At 41.1% G+C, this 16,303-nt stretch overlaps 1 protein-coding gene across 1 annotated transcript in view; it reads left to right on the top strand.

The window, feature by feature from the left end:
* The window catches only part of TRABD2B (TraB domain containing 2B), a gene marked incomplete at its 5' end in the record, with an annotated part of 281,918 nt that overhangs the window by 247,491 nt on the left and 18,124 nt on the right, over positions 1 to 16,303 (top strand). Inside the window, one exon of the mRNA XM_010004000.1 lies at positions 13,285 to 13,554. Coding sequence (XP_010002302.1) covers positions 13,285 to 13,554 — 270 coding nt within the window. The remainder of the gene's footprint in view (positions 1 to 13,284; positions 13,555 to 16,303) is intronic.

The following is a 16,303-nucleotide window of genomic DNA, read 5'->3' as shown; positions in this document are numbered from 1 at the left end:
TTTTCTTGTTAATGTTAAACTAGAATTTTGCACATGTATCAAACTTCAATGTGTAGACTAGTTTTTAGGTTCCATTGACATTTAGCAGGCAGTGAGGTTTGAAACCCCTGAGGAAATTTTAGAAACTTCCCCCTCAAGGAGAAAAGACATAGACTTGAAAGAAAGCAGAGCTGACAGAGGTTGTGTTTGTTTGTTTTACACATGCAGCCATGAATTTAGGGCAATTTCTATGTATTCAAGCATTCATATTGATAGCAATCATTGCAGGATGGTCAGCAATTCCCACTCAAATCAGTGAAAGGCAGCATATGAAACACATGGGCAACCAGAAGTGTTTTAAATGGGATGATGGAGCAGGAGACTGATTTTATTTTTTATTCCTTTCACTATTGGGCTGCACAGAGGTTGTGTTTGTTTGTTTTACACATGCAGCCATGAATTTAGGGCAATTTCTATGTATTCAAGCATTCATATTGATAGCAATCATTGCAGGATGGTCAGCAATTCCCACTCAAATCAGTGAAAGGCAGCATATGAAACACATGGGCAACCAGAAGTGTTTTAAATGGGATGATGGAGCAGGAGACTGATTTTAATTTTTATTCCTTTCACTATTGGGCTGCACTGTCCCTTGTCCATCCCTCTTTACCTACTTTGCCTTTCCAATAAATCCTTGGTCAGTCTGTGAAAAACAGACCTGATGAGCTCCTATGGGTTTTCTAATAATTGGATTTTGGCATCTAGGGAAGAGCTGAGTTCCTGCTTGAGCCTTTCCTCATAAAGCCTGACTCCTTTCTGCTTATTTTCAGATAAATCAGAACATACATGATTTTTCGGTTTCTATGTTACTTGGGATAATTCAGTTACAACTGGCTGGCAGCTTGAGTCTTACTAGAGCAGGGAGAAGACAGAGGGACAGGCAGGCGTGTGTACAGGGTGTCATTGTTAGCTTAAGAGAAAAGCATTGCTTGAGGAGCCTGTGCTGCTGTTCAGAACTTACATCTGTGTCTCAGCCAACCTGGTGAGGCAGCCCCAAGTTCTGAGGCTCATTGCAGTGAGATGAGTCAGATGAATAGTTCTGCAGTTTTAATGGCAACATCTTACAGGGGCAGCACTTCAGCAGCATGAGGTGGCAGTTTTGCAGTCTGGCCCACGTTTGTCTGCTCACAATGCTCCTGTAGCCCCACCAGCACAGCATCTCTGGATCTTTGCTGTATTTCTTCTCACTATCTTCATGCAAGATGGGGAGTCATCTCCATGGGTGGATGGAAAATTGGGACAAAAAGAGGTTTTTAACTCCCTGAGGGAAACAATGACAGCACAGCTAGTTTAGTGTCAGCTAAACTACTAAACCCTAAACCACTGGACAATCCCTCCTCTATATTTTATTTGGGCAACTCTCAAGCCAGGAGAGCTGTGAAGCACTGGCAGGGCTGTGCTGCTCTGAATACATACAATATATACATAAGACACATCCTGACCACCATGGAGCATGATGCAGAGGTCATCTGGGTCTCCTTCCCAGTGCTTGAGACTCACCCACTCCTCTCATCCCTTCCTTGTACAGATGTGTCCTGTGTGGAGCTGCTTCCAGTGAAAGCAGATTATGTGTATGGGCTTTGTGTTTCTGTGGTTAGTGTTGCCTGGTACATGCCTGTGAATCTCACGCTTTTGGTATGGAGTCTTCACCTATCCAGGACTGATCTTAGCTGCCAGGTTAGACTGTGACAGTGGGGCAAAAAAAAAGGCAAAGGATTTCTGTATCTGACACCAACATAAACTGAGCTCTACTCTGCAGAGAACATAGAAGAAAATAGGGTTCCCTAGGGGCCCTTTTGGCTAAGGCAGAACCCCTGACCTGTGCTGCAAATCCAACACTTAGAGTGGAAGGTGGTCTGAACCAGAAAGGAGACTTTGCTGTTTATAAGATTAAGTCCTTCCAGAAGAACTAGCAAGGAGTGATAGGGTGGATTAAGAAGAAGTGGTAAAATCTGAGTGAAGGTTGGAAGCACAGAAGTTGAACCTGTGCTCCTCCAGATCTTTTGAAAATGAAGTGTGTAGGGTCAAGTTGCAGAAACAACTTAATCCCATGAAGTTGGTAAAAGAACAGGCAGTTCACTTTAGTAATATATATTAAAAACACCCAACTTTAAATTGCCAAATTATTCTGAGAATAAAAGAATGATTTTGAGATAATAAGCACTCTGCAAGCAAAGAATTATTGATTTCTCTGTAGTCTGAGCTGGATTACAGCACCAACTCAGGAGAAGTCCTAGTTTGGTCGTTCTTAAGGGGTTCCAGGTTTGTGTAGTGATAAGAAGGTAATGTGATTGCTAGAAGCTGTGCCAGATGCCAGGCATAGTTTTAATGAATCTCTGATGTTTGTTATAGGCTTGTGATATTACATGCTTTCCAGTAGCTAGGCAGTGCTGCAGATGCTAGGCTGTGGTACCCTCTCAAACAACTGGCACTTAGATAAAGCTTTTCCAGGCACACAAACAAACACAGACTAAGAAAACGTACATGCATGTACAATGGAGGGTGGAGGCTTCCAAACTGTCTTACTGTACCCTGGGGAGCAGCAGAACAAGTGGTTTTCATTTTCCTGGTGTTTCACTTACTGCTGTGTGGGGTTTTCCTCATGGTAGGAGAGCTGGGTGTGATATCTAGTCTTGTGTATGTTTGTGTGTGTGTTTCTAAACAGTTTATGGGGAAGTTAGGTCTACTCAAGCTTATGACAAGAGCCATTTGTCATTCATGTTCACAAAGCACCCCCAGTGAAGGTTTCAACCACTGCCAATCCCTAGTCTAATTTATTTTTTTCCTTGACAAATTAAATCTCTACAGACTGCTTAAAAGGAACCTGGGGATCTTGATATCTCTCTGGTCAAGGAAGCTAATTGACCTAACTCTTCTACTGGGACACTAGAAAGCCCCTGGTAGCCATTCTTGGATAATGTCTCCCTTTCCTCTTTTGGAAGATGTCTGGCACCAGAATTGTACCAAAAAAACCTCACTCTTCTCCTCCTTTTCAGGTTGTTATTAGGGGACCTAAGTAGACTTCTATGACTGCTGGTGGCCAGTGCTAGCCACTTAGATGCAGGAGGGAGGAAGCACTGCCTTTATGCACATCCTCCTCCTCCTCCTCCTGCATTTTTTAGCTGTGTTGTTAACTCCTTGGAGTAGCTGAACTCCCAGAGCTCCATCACAATGAAGTCTCCAGCAGGGAGAGGCTGCAAAGACGTTCAATTTTGTACCATTGAGTGCCATTTTGTCCTCATGATGTTCTGGCTGTTTCTGTTATCATCACGAACCCCTCACTTGTCAGCTTGCTGAGATGGAGCTATTTAATAGTTTATTTCTGGGATTCTGAAATGCACCATAATAATAATAATGGACATTGCAATGAATGAGACATATTTTCTCGGGTCAGTGCAAGTTTTCCTGTTTTAAGAGAAGCCCTGGGCCCTGTTGTTTGTAACTAGTCAGTGGAAGTTCATTAAAAATCAATCTTTCTTGTAGCCCCAGATGCCTCCTACATATTCATCTCTGTAGTTCAAGGTCTAATCTCATAGGTTTCAATTAACAATGAAAAAAGAGCATATAAAACATTATTTTTTTCCTTAAGGATTCAGCAGCAATGTGCGTGCTTTGTTAATGAAGAATTTTAATAAAGGATGGATTTTTCAGAAAGAAAGGTTTAATACAAGCAGTTTCATCAGCATGAGCTAATGCAGAGATGGAACCCAGGTGAAACCAGGCTAATATGTAGAGTGAGCTTCTGTGAAGCCCAGTAATGTGGGAGTTGATCAAACAGCAGTAAGATGTTAAAGCAGGTAGAGTTTGGAGGAAGAACTCTCCTGCTTTCATTACGGCTCTGTCCATTGTCTCACAGACAGGCTGAAGTGTTGTCTGAATAGGAATTCTGACAACTGTTTTGTTCTTTTCTTGGAAACACTCAGGCCCTGTGATAAAAACAATGCCAAAGGGCTACAGCAATATTTTGGAGAAAGGCTGACTGGCTCTATGTTCCTTTTTTTAGCTCAGCAGCCATCAGTGGCTGAGCAGATCAGATGTTTTACAGTGTCAGCTAAAGAGAGGAAAAGTGGATTCAGTGTAAGAGATGTGGGATCTCTTGCAGGCAAGGTCTTCTAATGGCTCTTTGGTTCCACACTTCTGCCTGTTGCTCAGTTTAAGTGGTCCCTGTCTCTCTCCTTCTAGTGACAGCAGCTACTTGTGTGCCTACATTATCTGTCATCTGCCAATTGTAAGAGCCTGGACTGAACCAGGTACTTAAGGAAGACAAGTTGCCATGCTTGTACATATTTGTGATCCACCCAGTATGTCATCTCTGCCAGGGCCCGGCTTCAAGAGCATAAGAGACAAGTGCAGGAAACAGCACCAGGCATACACTGAATAATCTGCCCTTAGTTTGAGTCTGATATCAGTGAAAATGTTGCAGTCCCTCAAGCCGGGTACCTTGCTCAGTTGATGTCTCTGTAGAGAGCTTATTTTTAAGATGTGGTGGGAAATACAGATTCCTGCAGGTGTTTCTTCTCTCCAGAGGATCCAGTAGAGACAGGAAACCAGTTTCCAAAAGAGACAATCTGGTAGCAGAATTCAATTTGGATTGCAAATGGGTAAGATACAGGCAACAGTTGTGTGTTAGCTGTAATTCAACTGAGGAATCAAAACTGAGCAACCAGTTTGTTTGTCAGTTAACTCCTTAGTCTTGAATTCTGTCTGGATGACAACTACTGGGATAGAACCAAAAGCATTCATACTTTCTTTTCTGTGCTTAAATTGAGGTCAGAAATGGTTTGGGAATTACACCACAGGAGATGAGAATAGGTTTGCAACTGAGTGAGTAAACCTGCATTTACAAGTGGCTGTAGAGCTCAGTGTCCCAAAAGTTGATGATGCCTAGAGAGAAGCAGCCAGCCATAGGCATCAGAGTCTCCTCTGGCTTCAAATGGAAGTAAGAGAGAGACAAGTTTTTTTTAGTATTTCTAGCTCAGTTGTGGCAGCTGGAGGAGAATAAAGGATTTGTTCAGCCCTTGATTTGCTTTCTTGTCACTGGAGTCTGAGATCATAAGTAATGATGAGATGTTGGCATTTGGTCACCATTGTCCAGTTTCTCAGACACTGTAGAAACCACCAAAAATAAGCTGTAGAATCAGAACTGGCCTAGAACCTAAGTCCAAACCAAAACTCTGGAAATATCACAGTTAGACCTGAAGAAACTTGGTGTTGCAGATTGGACCAAACTGGCTAAGAATTTTAGACTTAGCAGAACCTGTTGAATGATGGAGGTTAATTCCCAGCACCTGAAAAATCTGCTGTGTATAATTAATATGACATCACCTTGAAGAAACATAGAAAGATTAGAGACTTTATAAAGAGGAAACAGAAATTACATTGCCCAGTATAAGTCCACCATTGTTCTTTATTAAAGCAATATATATGTATTTATTAAAAAGTTATTAAAAGGAAAGAGCTATATATTTACTCTTGTTCCTAATGGTTTTCAAACAACAATGGGAAAAAAATGTGTGGAATAAAGCTTGAAAATATGCCTGTTGGATTAAAGCGCAACCCTACAATCTTATTTTGCACTTTAGATTCATCAGAAAACCTGTGTATTCTTGGTAAATTTGGACAGAAGTCATTATTTCCAATCCAGAGGTAATGCTGATAATCCAACGTGTTTCTGTCCAAAATCAGGGAGGAAAAGCAGAAATACTGAACATTCACAGCAGAGTCAGTCCTCAGAATGTATTAGAAGATGCTGAAACATTTCAGCTAGTTTTATGTGGCAAGTTTTTCAGTGATGCATGGACATACAGGAGTTGTAATTTAGATGTGAGGCCTTTTCTCTCCTCTGTGAAGCAGCCTTCCAGAATGACCCAGATGTCCCAGGACAATTGCTATGTGCTTCTTGTGTTGAACCAGGATGCTTAAGCAGGAAAGAGCCCATCTCACTCTGTGGAATAGGTGTTCTGTCCAAGAAGCTTTAAGTACAATTCCATAAGCCAGTGAGGCACCAAAGGCAGCTCTATTAATAGTATTTTGCTTAAATCAAACTGGCAGAAACAGGCAGAAACAGCTTAGCAATTACTTGGTATGGTGATAGCAGGTCAGAGAAGATTTAGGGAATAGAGGGTGAGGTGAGGCTTTCTGTGCCATAAGCAGAGAAGGTTCTTACTCTCTGTTAACATAGGAGATGGAAGCAAGACTGGAGAGCTGACCCATCCCTCCTCTGTAAGCACAGCCCGTCTTCTGAGGCTGGGGTGTGCAGCTCACACAGTTTACACTAAAGATATATGAACAAAGGATTATTTAGTTCAAGAATTGAACCAAAAAGTTAAGAAAAAGAAATAAGTTCAGAGCATTCTGAAGTGGACCATTTTGAGGATATTTTTTGAAGGCAAGGGTTGGGTCTTGTTGTGTTTTTTGTCTTTTTTATGAATTTGTTGGGTTTTTCTTTTTAATTGAGATCAATTTTTAAACAAAAAAGGCCACTTCATAGCATTTAAGTCTTTGAAAATAGAAGACTAAAAAATAAAATTCACAGCTTTGTTCAGAATGTGCTGAAATGAAACATTCTGAGTTTTCTGAAATAAAACTATTCATATGAAAATGTGGAAATGGCACATTACAAATGTTTTAGCTCTCCTCTCTTTTTCTTTTCTTTTCTTTTTTTTTTTTTTTTCAGCAAATTCAACTGCTCAAGTAGCAGAAAGTCTGTGTTTCTTCTCCTCAAGTTCAGCTCCACTTTTAATGAAATGAAATGGATAACAAAGATTTTGCTTCTCTTATTTTATAGTTTTTCAAACTGGGAAGGGAAATATCACCATCTGTAGGAATATCTTGACCTCTCGAGCTTGTCACTTCGTTTATGCACAGACTTGAGGTTTTGCATATATGTGTATATAATGAGGACCAAATGATGGGTAATGGGTGTAAATTGGAGCATAGGAGGTTCAAGGTGAATATCCGAAAACATTTTTTTACTGTAAGAGTGACAGAGCCCTGGAACAGGCTGCCCAGGGAGGTTGTGGAGTCTCCCTCACTGGAGACATTCAAAACCCACCTGGATGAGTTCCTGTGTGATGTACTCTAGGTGACCCTGCTCTGGCAGGGGGGTTGGACTAGATGATCTCTCGAGGTCCCTTCCAGCCCCTAAGATTCTATGATTCTAAATTCCTTTTTAAACTAAGGCCACAGTCCTTGAACAACAGTTCTTCCCAGAGAAATAGACTGACATGGATTCTGAGTCCACAGATACCATCCAAGTTTGGGGTGGACTGTAATCTAATTTAACTGCTTAATTTAATTTAACTGCTCAGGAGATGTAGCTGACTCTGGTGCAAAAACAAAAAAAAAACAACTTTGTTTCCTAATTCTGTTAAGAAATAGAAATGCTTTGACTTTAGTGTACAAGCCTAAGGCGACTGTGTCCTAAATAAAATAACCTCATTATAAATTAGGTCAATCAGATGAGTGAATAATCAGGGATTTCATAGGTCTTCTCTTTTGCTGTCTCTTGAGCCCAGATTCATCCTCAGTGTTTTACAGGACTTACCTGAAGCAGTTCAGATAATTGTGGTGAGAATCTAATTCTCTTACTTCTTCTTTGAAAACAATTCATATGTGTATGCTTTCATCTTGAAGGAGATGAACTTCATACTGGTCTGCACTGGTTTCACCTGGTTAAGTGAGAGACCTTGGTCTAAATCCATACTTTACTAGTCAGAGGCCCTGTGAGCTATGCAGGGTGGGTTAGGATTTCTGCCTGGTTTTCTCTTCTCCTTTTGTTTGCTGCTTCTCCCAAGAGCTTTAAAAATCTGAGTTTTGTCCTAGAATGGAAGAGGGAAAAAAACTATGTAGAACTTGTGAGACAGGACTTTGTGGTGCCCGTCCTGTGGGTGTGCATGGCTGCTCCTGCCGAGAGAGGCGTGGGGCGGGGGGGGAAAGGCAAGAAGCAGATGTCTCTGTGGCCTGTGGCAAGGGGAGCAAGGCTGCCTGGGACAGACTGACAAATTCCTGCCTTGACGACGACTTCCAAACTGGAGTTTACGAGAATCCATCTACAATAAAATACTCCTAACTTAGTGTCTGGCTGCCATCCGGGTGCATCCCAAGAACGGTGGCATGAGGCTAGAGCTGCCACATCACACATTCCTTGCTATCACCACAGCTGCTCTCTTGATGAAACCAAATCTTTCCCTGTCTGACTGTTCTGAGAATTGAGGCAAGAAAACCTCAGGGATGTTGCTGTCCTTGGAAGCTCATGTGAAGCGTGGCAGGCTTCTGAGCAAAACTTTTCCATCTCTCTCAGTACAAAGACAAGATGCAAACACCAAATTGGCAAACTTGAATTGTAGAAGATTCTGCTCATATCTGAGGGAAGGGAAACCTTACTGCAAGATTGCTGAAACAAATAGATTGATTATTTAGTTGTGTGGAAGATGTGTATGGTCAGCAATGGCATGTCCTCTCTCATGAGCAAATTCCTGGCCCTGCTTCAGCACTGGGGAGGCTTGATAGGACTTACCCCAAACATTGTTAACATTAGTCCAGCAGGAAAAGAGGGCAGAAGTGTTAGTGAGATCTGCCCTGCCTGTTGTTCCTCTCAGACAATCATCAGTGAATCAATGTGGGAAAGATCCCTATTGGTGGACAAGGTGTGGTGCAAGGTGTAGTGTTAGCACCACACAGCCTCTACAGGTGGGGAGAGGCAGGTTATTTGCAAGGGTTGTTCAGAGCAAGAATAAAACATGGATGACCTGATTCCTCCTACAGAGAAGGTTATCAAGCTCAGAGATGGTCACGGCCCTCTGAGCTGCAAAAATTGGACACCTGGTGGGAGGGGTAGGAAAACACTTGCCTGGCAGGGAGAAAGGCATGACTAGACTACCAGGTGACTTGGGGTTGAATGAAGCTGGGACCTGGGCAATTTTAAGCCTGAGATTTATGAAAAGAAGCTGTTACAGGACTTCACGATGTTAATACCGTTTTTCTGACAGGATCCACTCAATAGCCCTAGCAAATCCTGATGATGAGTCTATTTTCTATTGTCAGTGCCAGCCCAGAGCAACACTAGACATCACAAGTCAGAGAAAGAAATGCTGAGACAGCCCAATGGAGCACACAGCTCAGCCTAAACTACGTGTGTGTTTTGTTTGTTGTTTTAATTCTTGAAAAGATTTAGAAGAAGATGGCAAATTTCATCAGAAGTGAAACAAAACCACAAGGGTCTTTGTCTGTGGATTAAGTGTTTTCAAGAACTAGCAAGAATAAATGTTTTCCTGTTTTCGCTCTGTGTTTTCTACCTTAGGACCAAGCTATGTAGAATATTTGCTAATACTCCCATTTTTTTTTCTTTGGACTGTTATTTCAGAGAACTTGTTTTGCAGAACATCCCACGGAGAGAATTTAAGGTCAGAGATGAGAAAAACTCACCTAAGGGCCTGAAATACTTTTAGTTTCTCAAAGACCACCCTGTGTGGGTATGATAGATTTTTTAATGGGTGGAACTTCTAAGCCTGGAGTTGTATCAAGTTATTCAAGAAAAATCTCTGAGATCTTTGTCTGGACTAAGATATTTGGGTGGTACTTTCTCACTCTTTCTTCAGAAGAAGCACTGTGGGTCCACAAGCTGAAAACTAGCTCTGCTTTTTCTCTGTCTTTAAAAATAACTGTGTATCTTGAAAAGCTGTCTCAGCAGTAGTGAAGGAGGGGAAAAAAAGTGTATTCTATCCCCATGGTTTCTGCAGTGCAGCTGTGCTAACAGACTGCATTGACATTGAAACCAAAGGAAAGGCACTAAAATAGTCCATAAAATGATCAGCTGAATTTAGCAATACAGCTTCCCATGATGGGGAGATGGTTTGTCCAGGTATCTTATTGCAGATGGGAAGTTTTTGTCCCTTTGTGGTTTTTTTTTAAGGGCAAAAAAATAATCCAGAATATTAATATATTCCAGCCCTTTGTCTTAATACATTTTTTTTACTGAAATCAATAGGAAAGTTGTCTTCTGATAAGAAGTCCTACCATACTTGGAATTAAAAATCTTGAATTAATCTTACAATATATTTGTATTAAATGTCTGTATTCTGTGAGATTATTTTTTTGTTTGTTTTCTTCAAGTAGAAAGTCTGTAGGATGATGATCAGATTTGAAAATAACCAGCTCTCTAGGTGTATTAAATCAGTGTTAAAAAAAATCTGATTTTTGAAAGAAGCAAGCATGAATCAATGTAGAGCCTCCAGTAGTCTCTCCTAGGTCTTGGAGTAATTATTAGTAGTACAGGAATAATGGCACAAATATTGACCAAATGTAATATATAGTTGCCACAGTGGAGCTGTTCTCTGTGTTGACTCTGAAGCACAAGTGGTTAGTTTATAACCCCCTTTAGGTTACAGCATTTTAACATTTCTTCAGTGTTTATTTATTCTCTTCCCAGAGAAAGTTGTGAAATATCAAGTTTACAACCTGTGGCTCATGTGATGGTAGTGGGAACAATTAAGCTAGAAGCTTTCAAAGCCACCACTGGGATTTTGATGCCCAAACTCATTAATTTTAATCAGAAGTGAGCTGCCAGTCATCTTAAGTGGTTTCTAAAATCTCAACCCATAAAAACACCTCACTATTGGGTCCAGTTTAGTAGGAGCTCAGAGCAAGATAAACACGTGGAGCAAAATAGTAGGTGTTAAAAGGTGAGAAGAATGTGTTCAGATGTCTCTAAGACCATTCAAGGAACAAAATGGTGCCCCCAGCCATGAGCTGGCAGATTTGGGCTGATGTGGGGGCTGCTCCTACCCTTCAGTGAGTGTCTCAGGGAATTACTGACTGATCAGAACATGAGGCACAGTTTTGGTGGAAAGGAGAGGGAAGTCAGTGGAAACAGAAATCTTGGAAACAGCTTAGTTCCAGCTGTGGTGATCACATTGTTTGTCTACTTTGGGCTCTCACTTCTGCTCCCTGTTCATGCTTTTTTAACATGTTTCTGCCTGCAACAGCCTTGTGGCCAGGGTAGTGCTCTACATCCCATGTGCAGACGGACTGCTGGGTTGCAGAAAGACCTGAGTGAATTCACACCAACTAGTGAAGAGCAGAGGTATCCAGAACAAGCTGCCTTTGGGCAGTATCAATGAACTTGCATTCCAGTTTCTTTGGCATAAGTGCAGCAGGCAATGAGCCCAGGACCTTCTTGCCACCCGTTTCTGCCTGCTGCTATTGCAGTTACCCACATGGTGCTGTAGATGTTTAGTGAAGGTTCTTCCTACCTGTCTAACCTGTCCTATCCAAGTTGACACTGTGTTATCTTCCAAGCTGCTAAATGGCTGCAGTTGCATTTTGATAATTCACTAATCTACCATTATGATTGGATAAAAATTAAGAACTGTTCTCTGTGGCCTGAGAACCTACCCAAAGGCTGTGAGAGCCTTTCCTTTTACATGAGTCTGGAGATGGCTTCACTTCAGCCATGAGCCCATGTCAAAGCCTAAGTCTTGAAGGCTTTGGAGAGCACCAAGATCTCTTCAAGCTGCTGCACTGATAAAAAATCATTTTCAACAGGAATTATGGAAGAAATTCTTAATGGGGGAGAAACATCCAGAACTGGCAGATCTCTCTGTGGTGTAAAACAGAGCATGGAATGAGTATGAATGAGTTTGAAAAGGACTCACTTGAGAGTCTGAATGCTTGGAAAAAGAGGAAAAATACGAGATTTCTTCTGTCTTTTATTAAGGAAGGCAACCTTTGAGAATTTTAGAATTAGTTTAAACACACATCTTTCTTTTCTGTATCTGTCAAATGATCTCTAAGAACTTGACTAATGTTGGCTGAAAGTGACAAAGTTACTGTAGTTTTTGCCAGTGAGTCTCATAGTAGCAACAATTAATTATCAGTAGCTATTGGAAGGACCTTTGGGTGAAACATGATGCAGTGGAAAGAGAGATGGCCATCTTGACTGTTATTGTACTGGACTTCCAAAAATTTAAAAAGAAAAAAAAAAGAAAAGCTGCCATTAGTAGTAGATGTGACTTCTTTGGAAGAGAACAAAATGTTCCATAAATGAAACATGTGGTTTCACTTGCAGCACATTTTGTACATTGTCACCAATGAAGTTTAGGGGGTTTTATTACTTTTTCATTAAAATGTCTTACTGGTTTCACTCAGGAGGCAAAACTTTTCACGTGGCTTTAATTGTTTCTGTCATAAAAGTCATAGCATCCATGTAATAGGAATAGTTTTGCAGACCACAGCTTCATATTGCCTATTAATTTTGGTTCATTTTCTGTACCTACAACTCATTGGGCCATCCCAGAGACAGAAAAAGTTCCTCTCTTGCAATTAAGACCAAAGAAGAACTTCAACTGAAGTTAGGCAAAAAAAAACCCCACTTTGTCTCAGTATTGGTTTATTAAAGATTTTTGTTTCAGATATCTTCACTCACAAATGTAAGTTCACATGGCTTCATATCAAAGGAGAGAGTTTGTTTTGAGTTTTTGCTAAAATTAGTGAAACTCTAGAAGATGAAAACATTTAAAAGGCCTTTTTGTGTGTATTTCCAGTCAGATGCAAGAGGTGGTAGTATTTCAAGAAAGAGTGAGCACTTCTGGCAGTATTGTTTCAAGGTGGCTTTGGACAGGCCACTTACCCCCTTTTTTGCTTCATTTCTCCACTATACAAAACTATTAGAGTTCAGGTTTCACCTACCCCATCCCAGCAGGCTAGCTCTTCCACCCTGCTTCTGTCATCAGTCTGGACTTCCCACCCACCAATCCTGATTCAGATGAAAAAGCATAATTATTGTTGTAGGCAAAATCATGACTTGTTTTCTAGAGATGATATTCAAAGTTGGAAGGAAAAAAAGAAAAGGGGGGGAGTGGGGGAGAAATCAGTCATCTCATTAATTTAGGATCAGCCTTTGTTATGCTTTCTGTTTTCCTTTGGGAGAGTCACCGTTTTGCCATGTAACCTTCACCCCAGCAGGAGAGGTGATGCTGACTCCTACCACAGGCTCTAAAGCCTGTAAGAAGTAATTAAAACACCAGCAAACAGCAATAGCTGATCAACTGCCTTTCTTCCTGTTTTTACTTTAGTGTCTATTTGAAAGCTTGCTCAGAAAGGCCACTGTTGTCTTCAACTGCTGCCCCAGAGCAAAGCCTTTCTCCTTGGACACCCTGTCAGCAGTTAGGAGCACCCACCAAGTAATGCAGGCCTCTGCTTTCACTGTTTTTTTAACATGAAATGTTTAAATGTTGTGTTTTGCAGTTCAAGAATGACAAAGACAAACCCAGCCTTGGAAGAGTCCTCAGCAACAGCCCTGCCTGCTGTCCAGCTTTCTGAGCAGGTCCCACTGACGTCTCCTTCCCTGAAGCCCCTGCAGGTGGATGAAGAAGACAGCCTGTCTCCTCACCTCCTGTTGCCAGATAGCATCAGCCAGCTGGAAGAGTTTGGCAGGCAGAAGAAATGGCACAAGAAGCAGCACAAACACCATCGCCAGAGGCAGTTCAATGACCTCTGGGTTCGGATAGAAGACAGGTGAGTCATCACTTTCATCATCCCTGTCCTCTTCCTGTTGTCTCCTAACAAGTTGCTCTTTACAAATCCCAGCTCTTGTTGACTAGACCATGAGGAGCATTGAAAAAAGGGTAGATGGGAGAAGACAGGGAGGATGGTGATGTTTTCAGAGCTGAGGGAAGACCTAAGAGGAAGGCTCATAGGCAAGTTTCATTTAAAAGTAAAGAGGAAAAGAAAAGTAAATGCTTAAAATATTAAAAATATGTAGAAACAAAGACTTGTCAGAGTAAAAACAGGAACAGAAATTACAATGGGAAATATTCTGTGTTTGTCCTCTTGATTCCAGTAGTGATTTTCCAATTCCAGTTTTCAGCCCAAAGATTTCCCCATTTTCCAATCATGCAGAATATTTCTGGGAGTTTTTAAGATTCTGACACACCTGATGTTCAGTCTTCCTAACAGTGTTCTGGGGCTGAAATGTTTTAACATCTCAGACTGCATTGAAAACAAAATGAAGTACTTAACTAACGCCTCTATGTGAAGAGAATTGTGGTAGGCACATTTCCATGGTCATTCCAATCTTGCTCTGAGGTTAAACACTCCCACTCAGTGTTTGAATAAGAGCCTTCATGTTTGACCAGGGCTTCTTGATGTATGTTTTCAGGATTCCTAGGCAATTTCTTTTCCCAACTCTAAAACCGGGAAAGCTCTTAGTGCTTTTATCCAAGCCAAGTCATGGGCAGATAAATATCCATAATGTTTATAGATCTAACAAGTAAAAAGAATGAAATAGTCTGTTGGGAACTGGCTGCTTGCCTTTACGTGTTATGATTGTCTTGAGCATTACTCTTAATTCTCATTTTCATAGCACTTAAGTTCCTTGTAAGTAAAATGGGTCAGTCTCTCTCAGAGGCTTCTCTCTTTGCTGAAGGAAAAACTCCACATACTTGTGTTTTTGTATTTTATTTTATTATTTTTAATATTATTTCTTATATAAGTATTCCAATATGAATAATATTTCTTTATTTAATTGAGTAGTTGCCTCATTTTTATAGTTTATTGTATTCTCAGGGTGAGTGATGTAAACGTTGTTATTAAGGTGGTGTCTATTAATCTTAACATAGTAAGGCTATTTCTGAGGTTAATGCCAGCCTCAGGAAGGAGGTTTCATGTGTTTTGTTCTCAAAGTGCGCTCAGTGGTTGTTTAAGCAGAGGATGTTTAAGAATTTGGCTAAACATAGTTGACTAATTGAAGGACAAGGGACTTATCTTTCTTCTCCCAAGACATGGTGTCCCATGTTGTTCCAGCACTTCACAAGGGCGTCTGGTCCAGCCTATTCTATGTCATATAAGTGAGGTGCTTAAATAGGCCTGGTGGGAGTCTGGCAGTTAGACACAATCCTCCTGCCGCTGTTCTATCTATCCAGAAAGGATATTGGATATTGGGCCTGATAAGGCTGTGGAAACATGCAGCTGGAGGCTTAAAGCAGTGGTGTTTGCATAGTTTTGGTGCACTTTTGTGTCTTTTGTGGGTTTTATTTCAGTGAGAAATGTTCCAGGAAAAGTATCTAAAAGGGTAGTTCCCCAGGTTAGAGTTAAATTATTCACTCAGTGTTCCTGTGAGATTTCATCTGAATTGAAACCTTTTATCCTTCTACTTCCATTTCATAAGGATGGAGATTGGGATAAGGAAACATAAGTTTCCTTTCCCACCACACTGGTGATGAACCAGACGCTGTGTGTCGCCTGCCTTGCTGAAAGATCCCAGGGAGATATTAGTGGGAGATCAGAGCCCTAGAAATGAGGAAAGGCTGGGAGAAGGGAAGTCTGCCTCAGCAGTTTCAGATGGTTTGAGTGCTCCTACAGTTCTGGAGTAACTTCTGGTGTTTTCCTGGAAACAAAACAAAACAAAAAAATACAAACTGTTCAGCTAAATCAGAGACTCACAACCAGCTCTGGTTTCCCCACAAATTGGATAAGGTCTCAACTTTCATAAACCAGCTGCTGCATATTGTGCTTTTGGCAGTTGGGTTTCATCAGCATTAATTGCAAGCTGGACCTTGCACAAGGCAATAAACAGTGAGATCTCTCTAACTGGTTCCTTTCTGATTGGCAAGAAAAGAGCAGAAATGTCTGCCCATCACCAGACTTTGTAGCATGATCCTTTGGAGGAACCATCTGGGATGGCTTATTAGGCAGTGGATTCTTACCTGTGAGGGAGAGAAACATGTGAATTCATCTTGTGTTGATGAACAGCACCCAACAGTGAGACTGTGAGCACTCATTTTTGGAGGTTAAACCATGTACTAGAATTTCACACTCTGGCCTGTCCCATAGATCCTTTGTGCATTTGCATACACTTCAGTTGGAGCCCTCTGTGTTCTATATGGACTGAGGTTCCAAATGGTTCTTCTTCCACTTTGAGTTTCCTAACTCACCTGTTGTCATCTGAAACTTGAGACAAAGTAGAGGGGGTTTAGGTCATTGTTACAGCTTTTGGGTGAAAGCTGCAGAAAACTCATTTTTTCCATCCAAGGCCTCCAGAATTCAGCTGTTTGAGCTGCCTTTTAACCTGAAAAGTCAAAGAGAAATACACAGGTGGAGGACAAATCCAGGCGAATTTAAACCAGATTATTGATTCTTGTATGAATCTCATTCAACTGTGAAATTACTCTGGTTCATACAGCTCTTTTCCAAAGTTTTATTGACCATGGATTAGAGGACTTTATGGGCCATGCATTGAAGGACTTTTATGGACTATGCATTTCCA

This window comes from Chaetura pelagica, unplaced genomic scaffold (genome assembly GCF_000747805.2).
Source record: "Chaetura pelagica isolate M959 unplaced genomic scaffold, ChaPel_1.0 scaffold18, whole genome shotgun sequence".
In the NCBI taxonomy this organism is placed as follows: domain Eukaryota; kingdom Metazoa; phylum Chordata; class Aves; order Apodiformes; family Apodidae; genus Chaetura; species Chaetura pelagica.
Note: the sequence above shows the minus strand (reverse complement) of the source record. Positions and strands in the feature narration are given on the sequence as shown.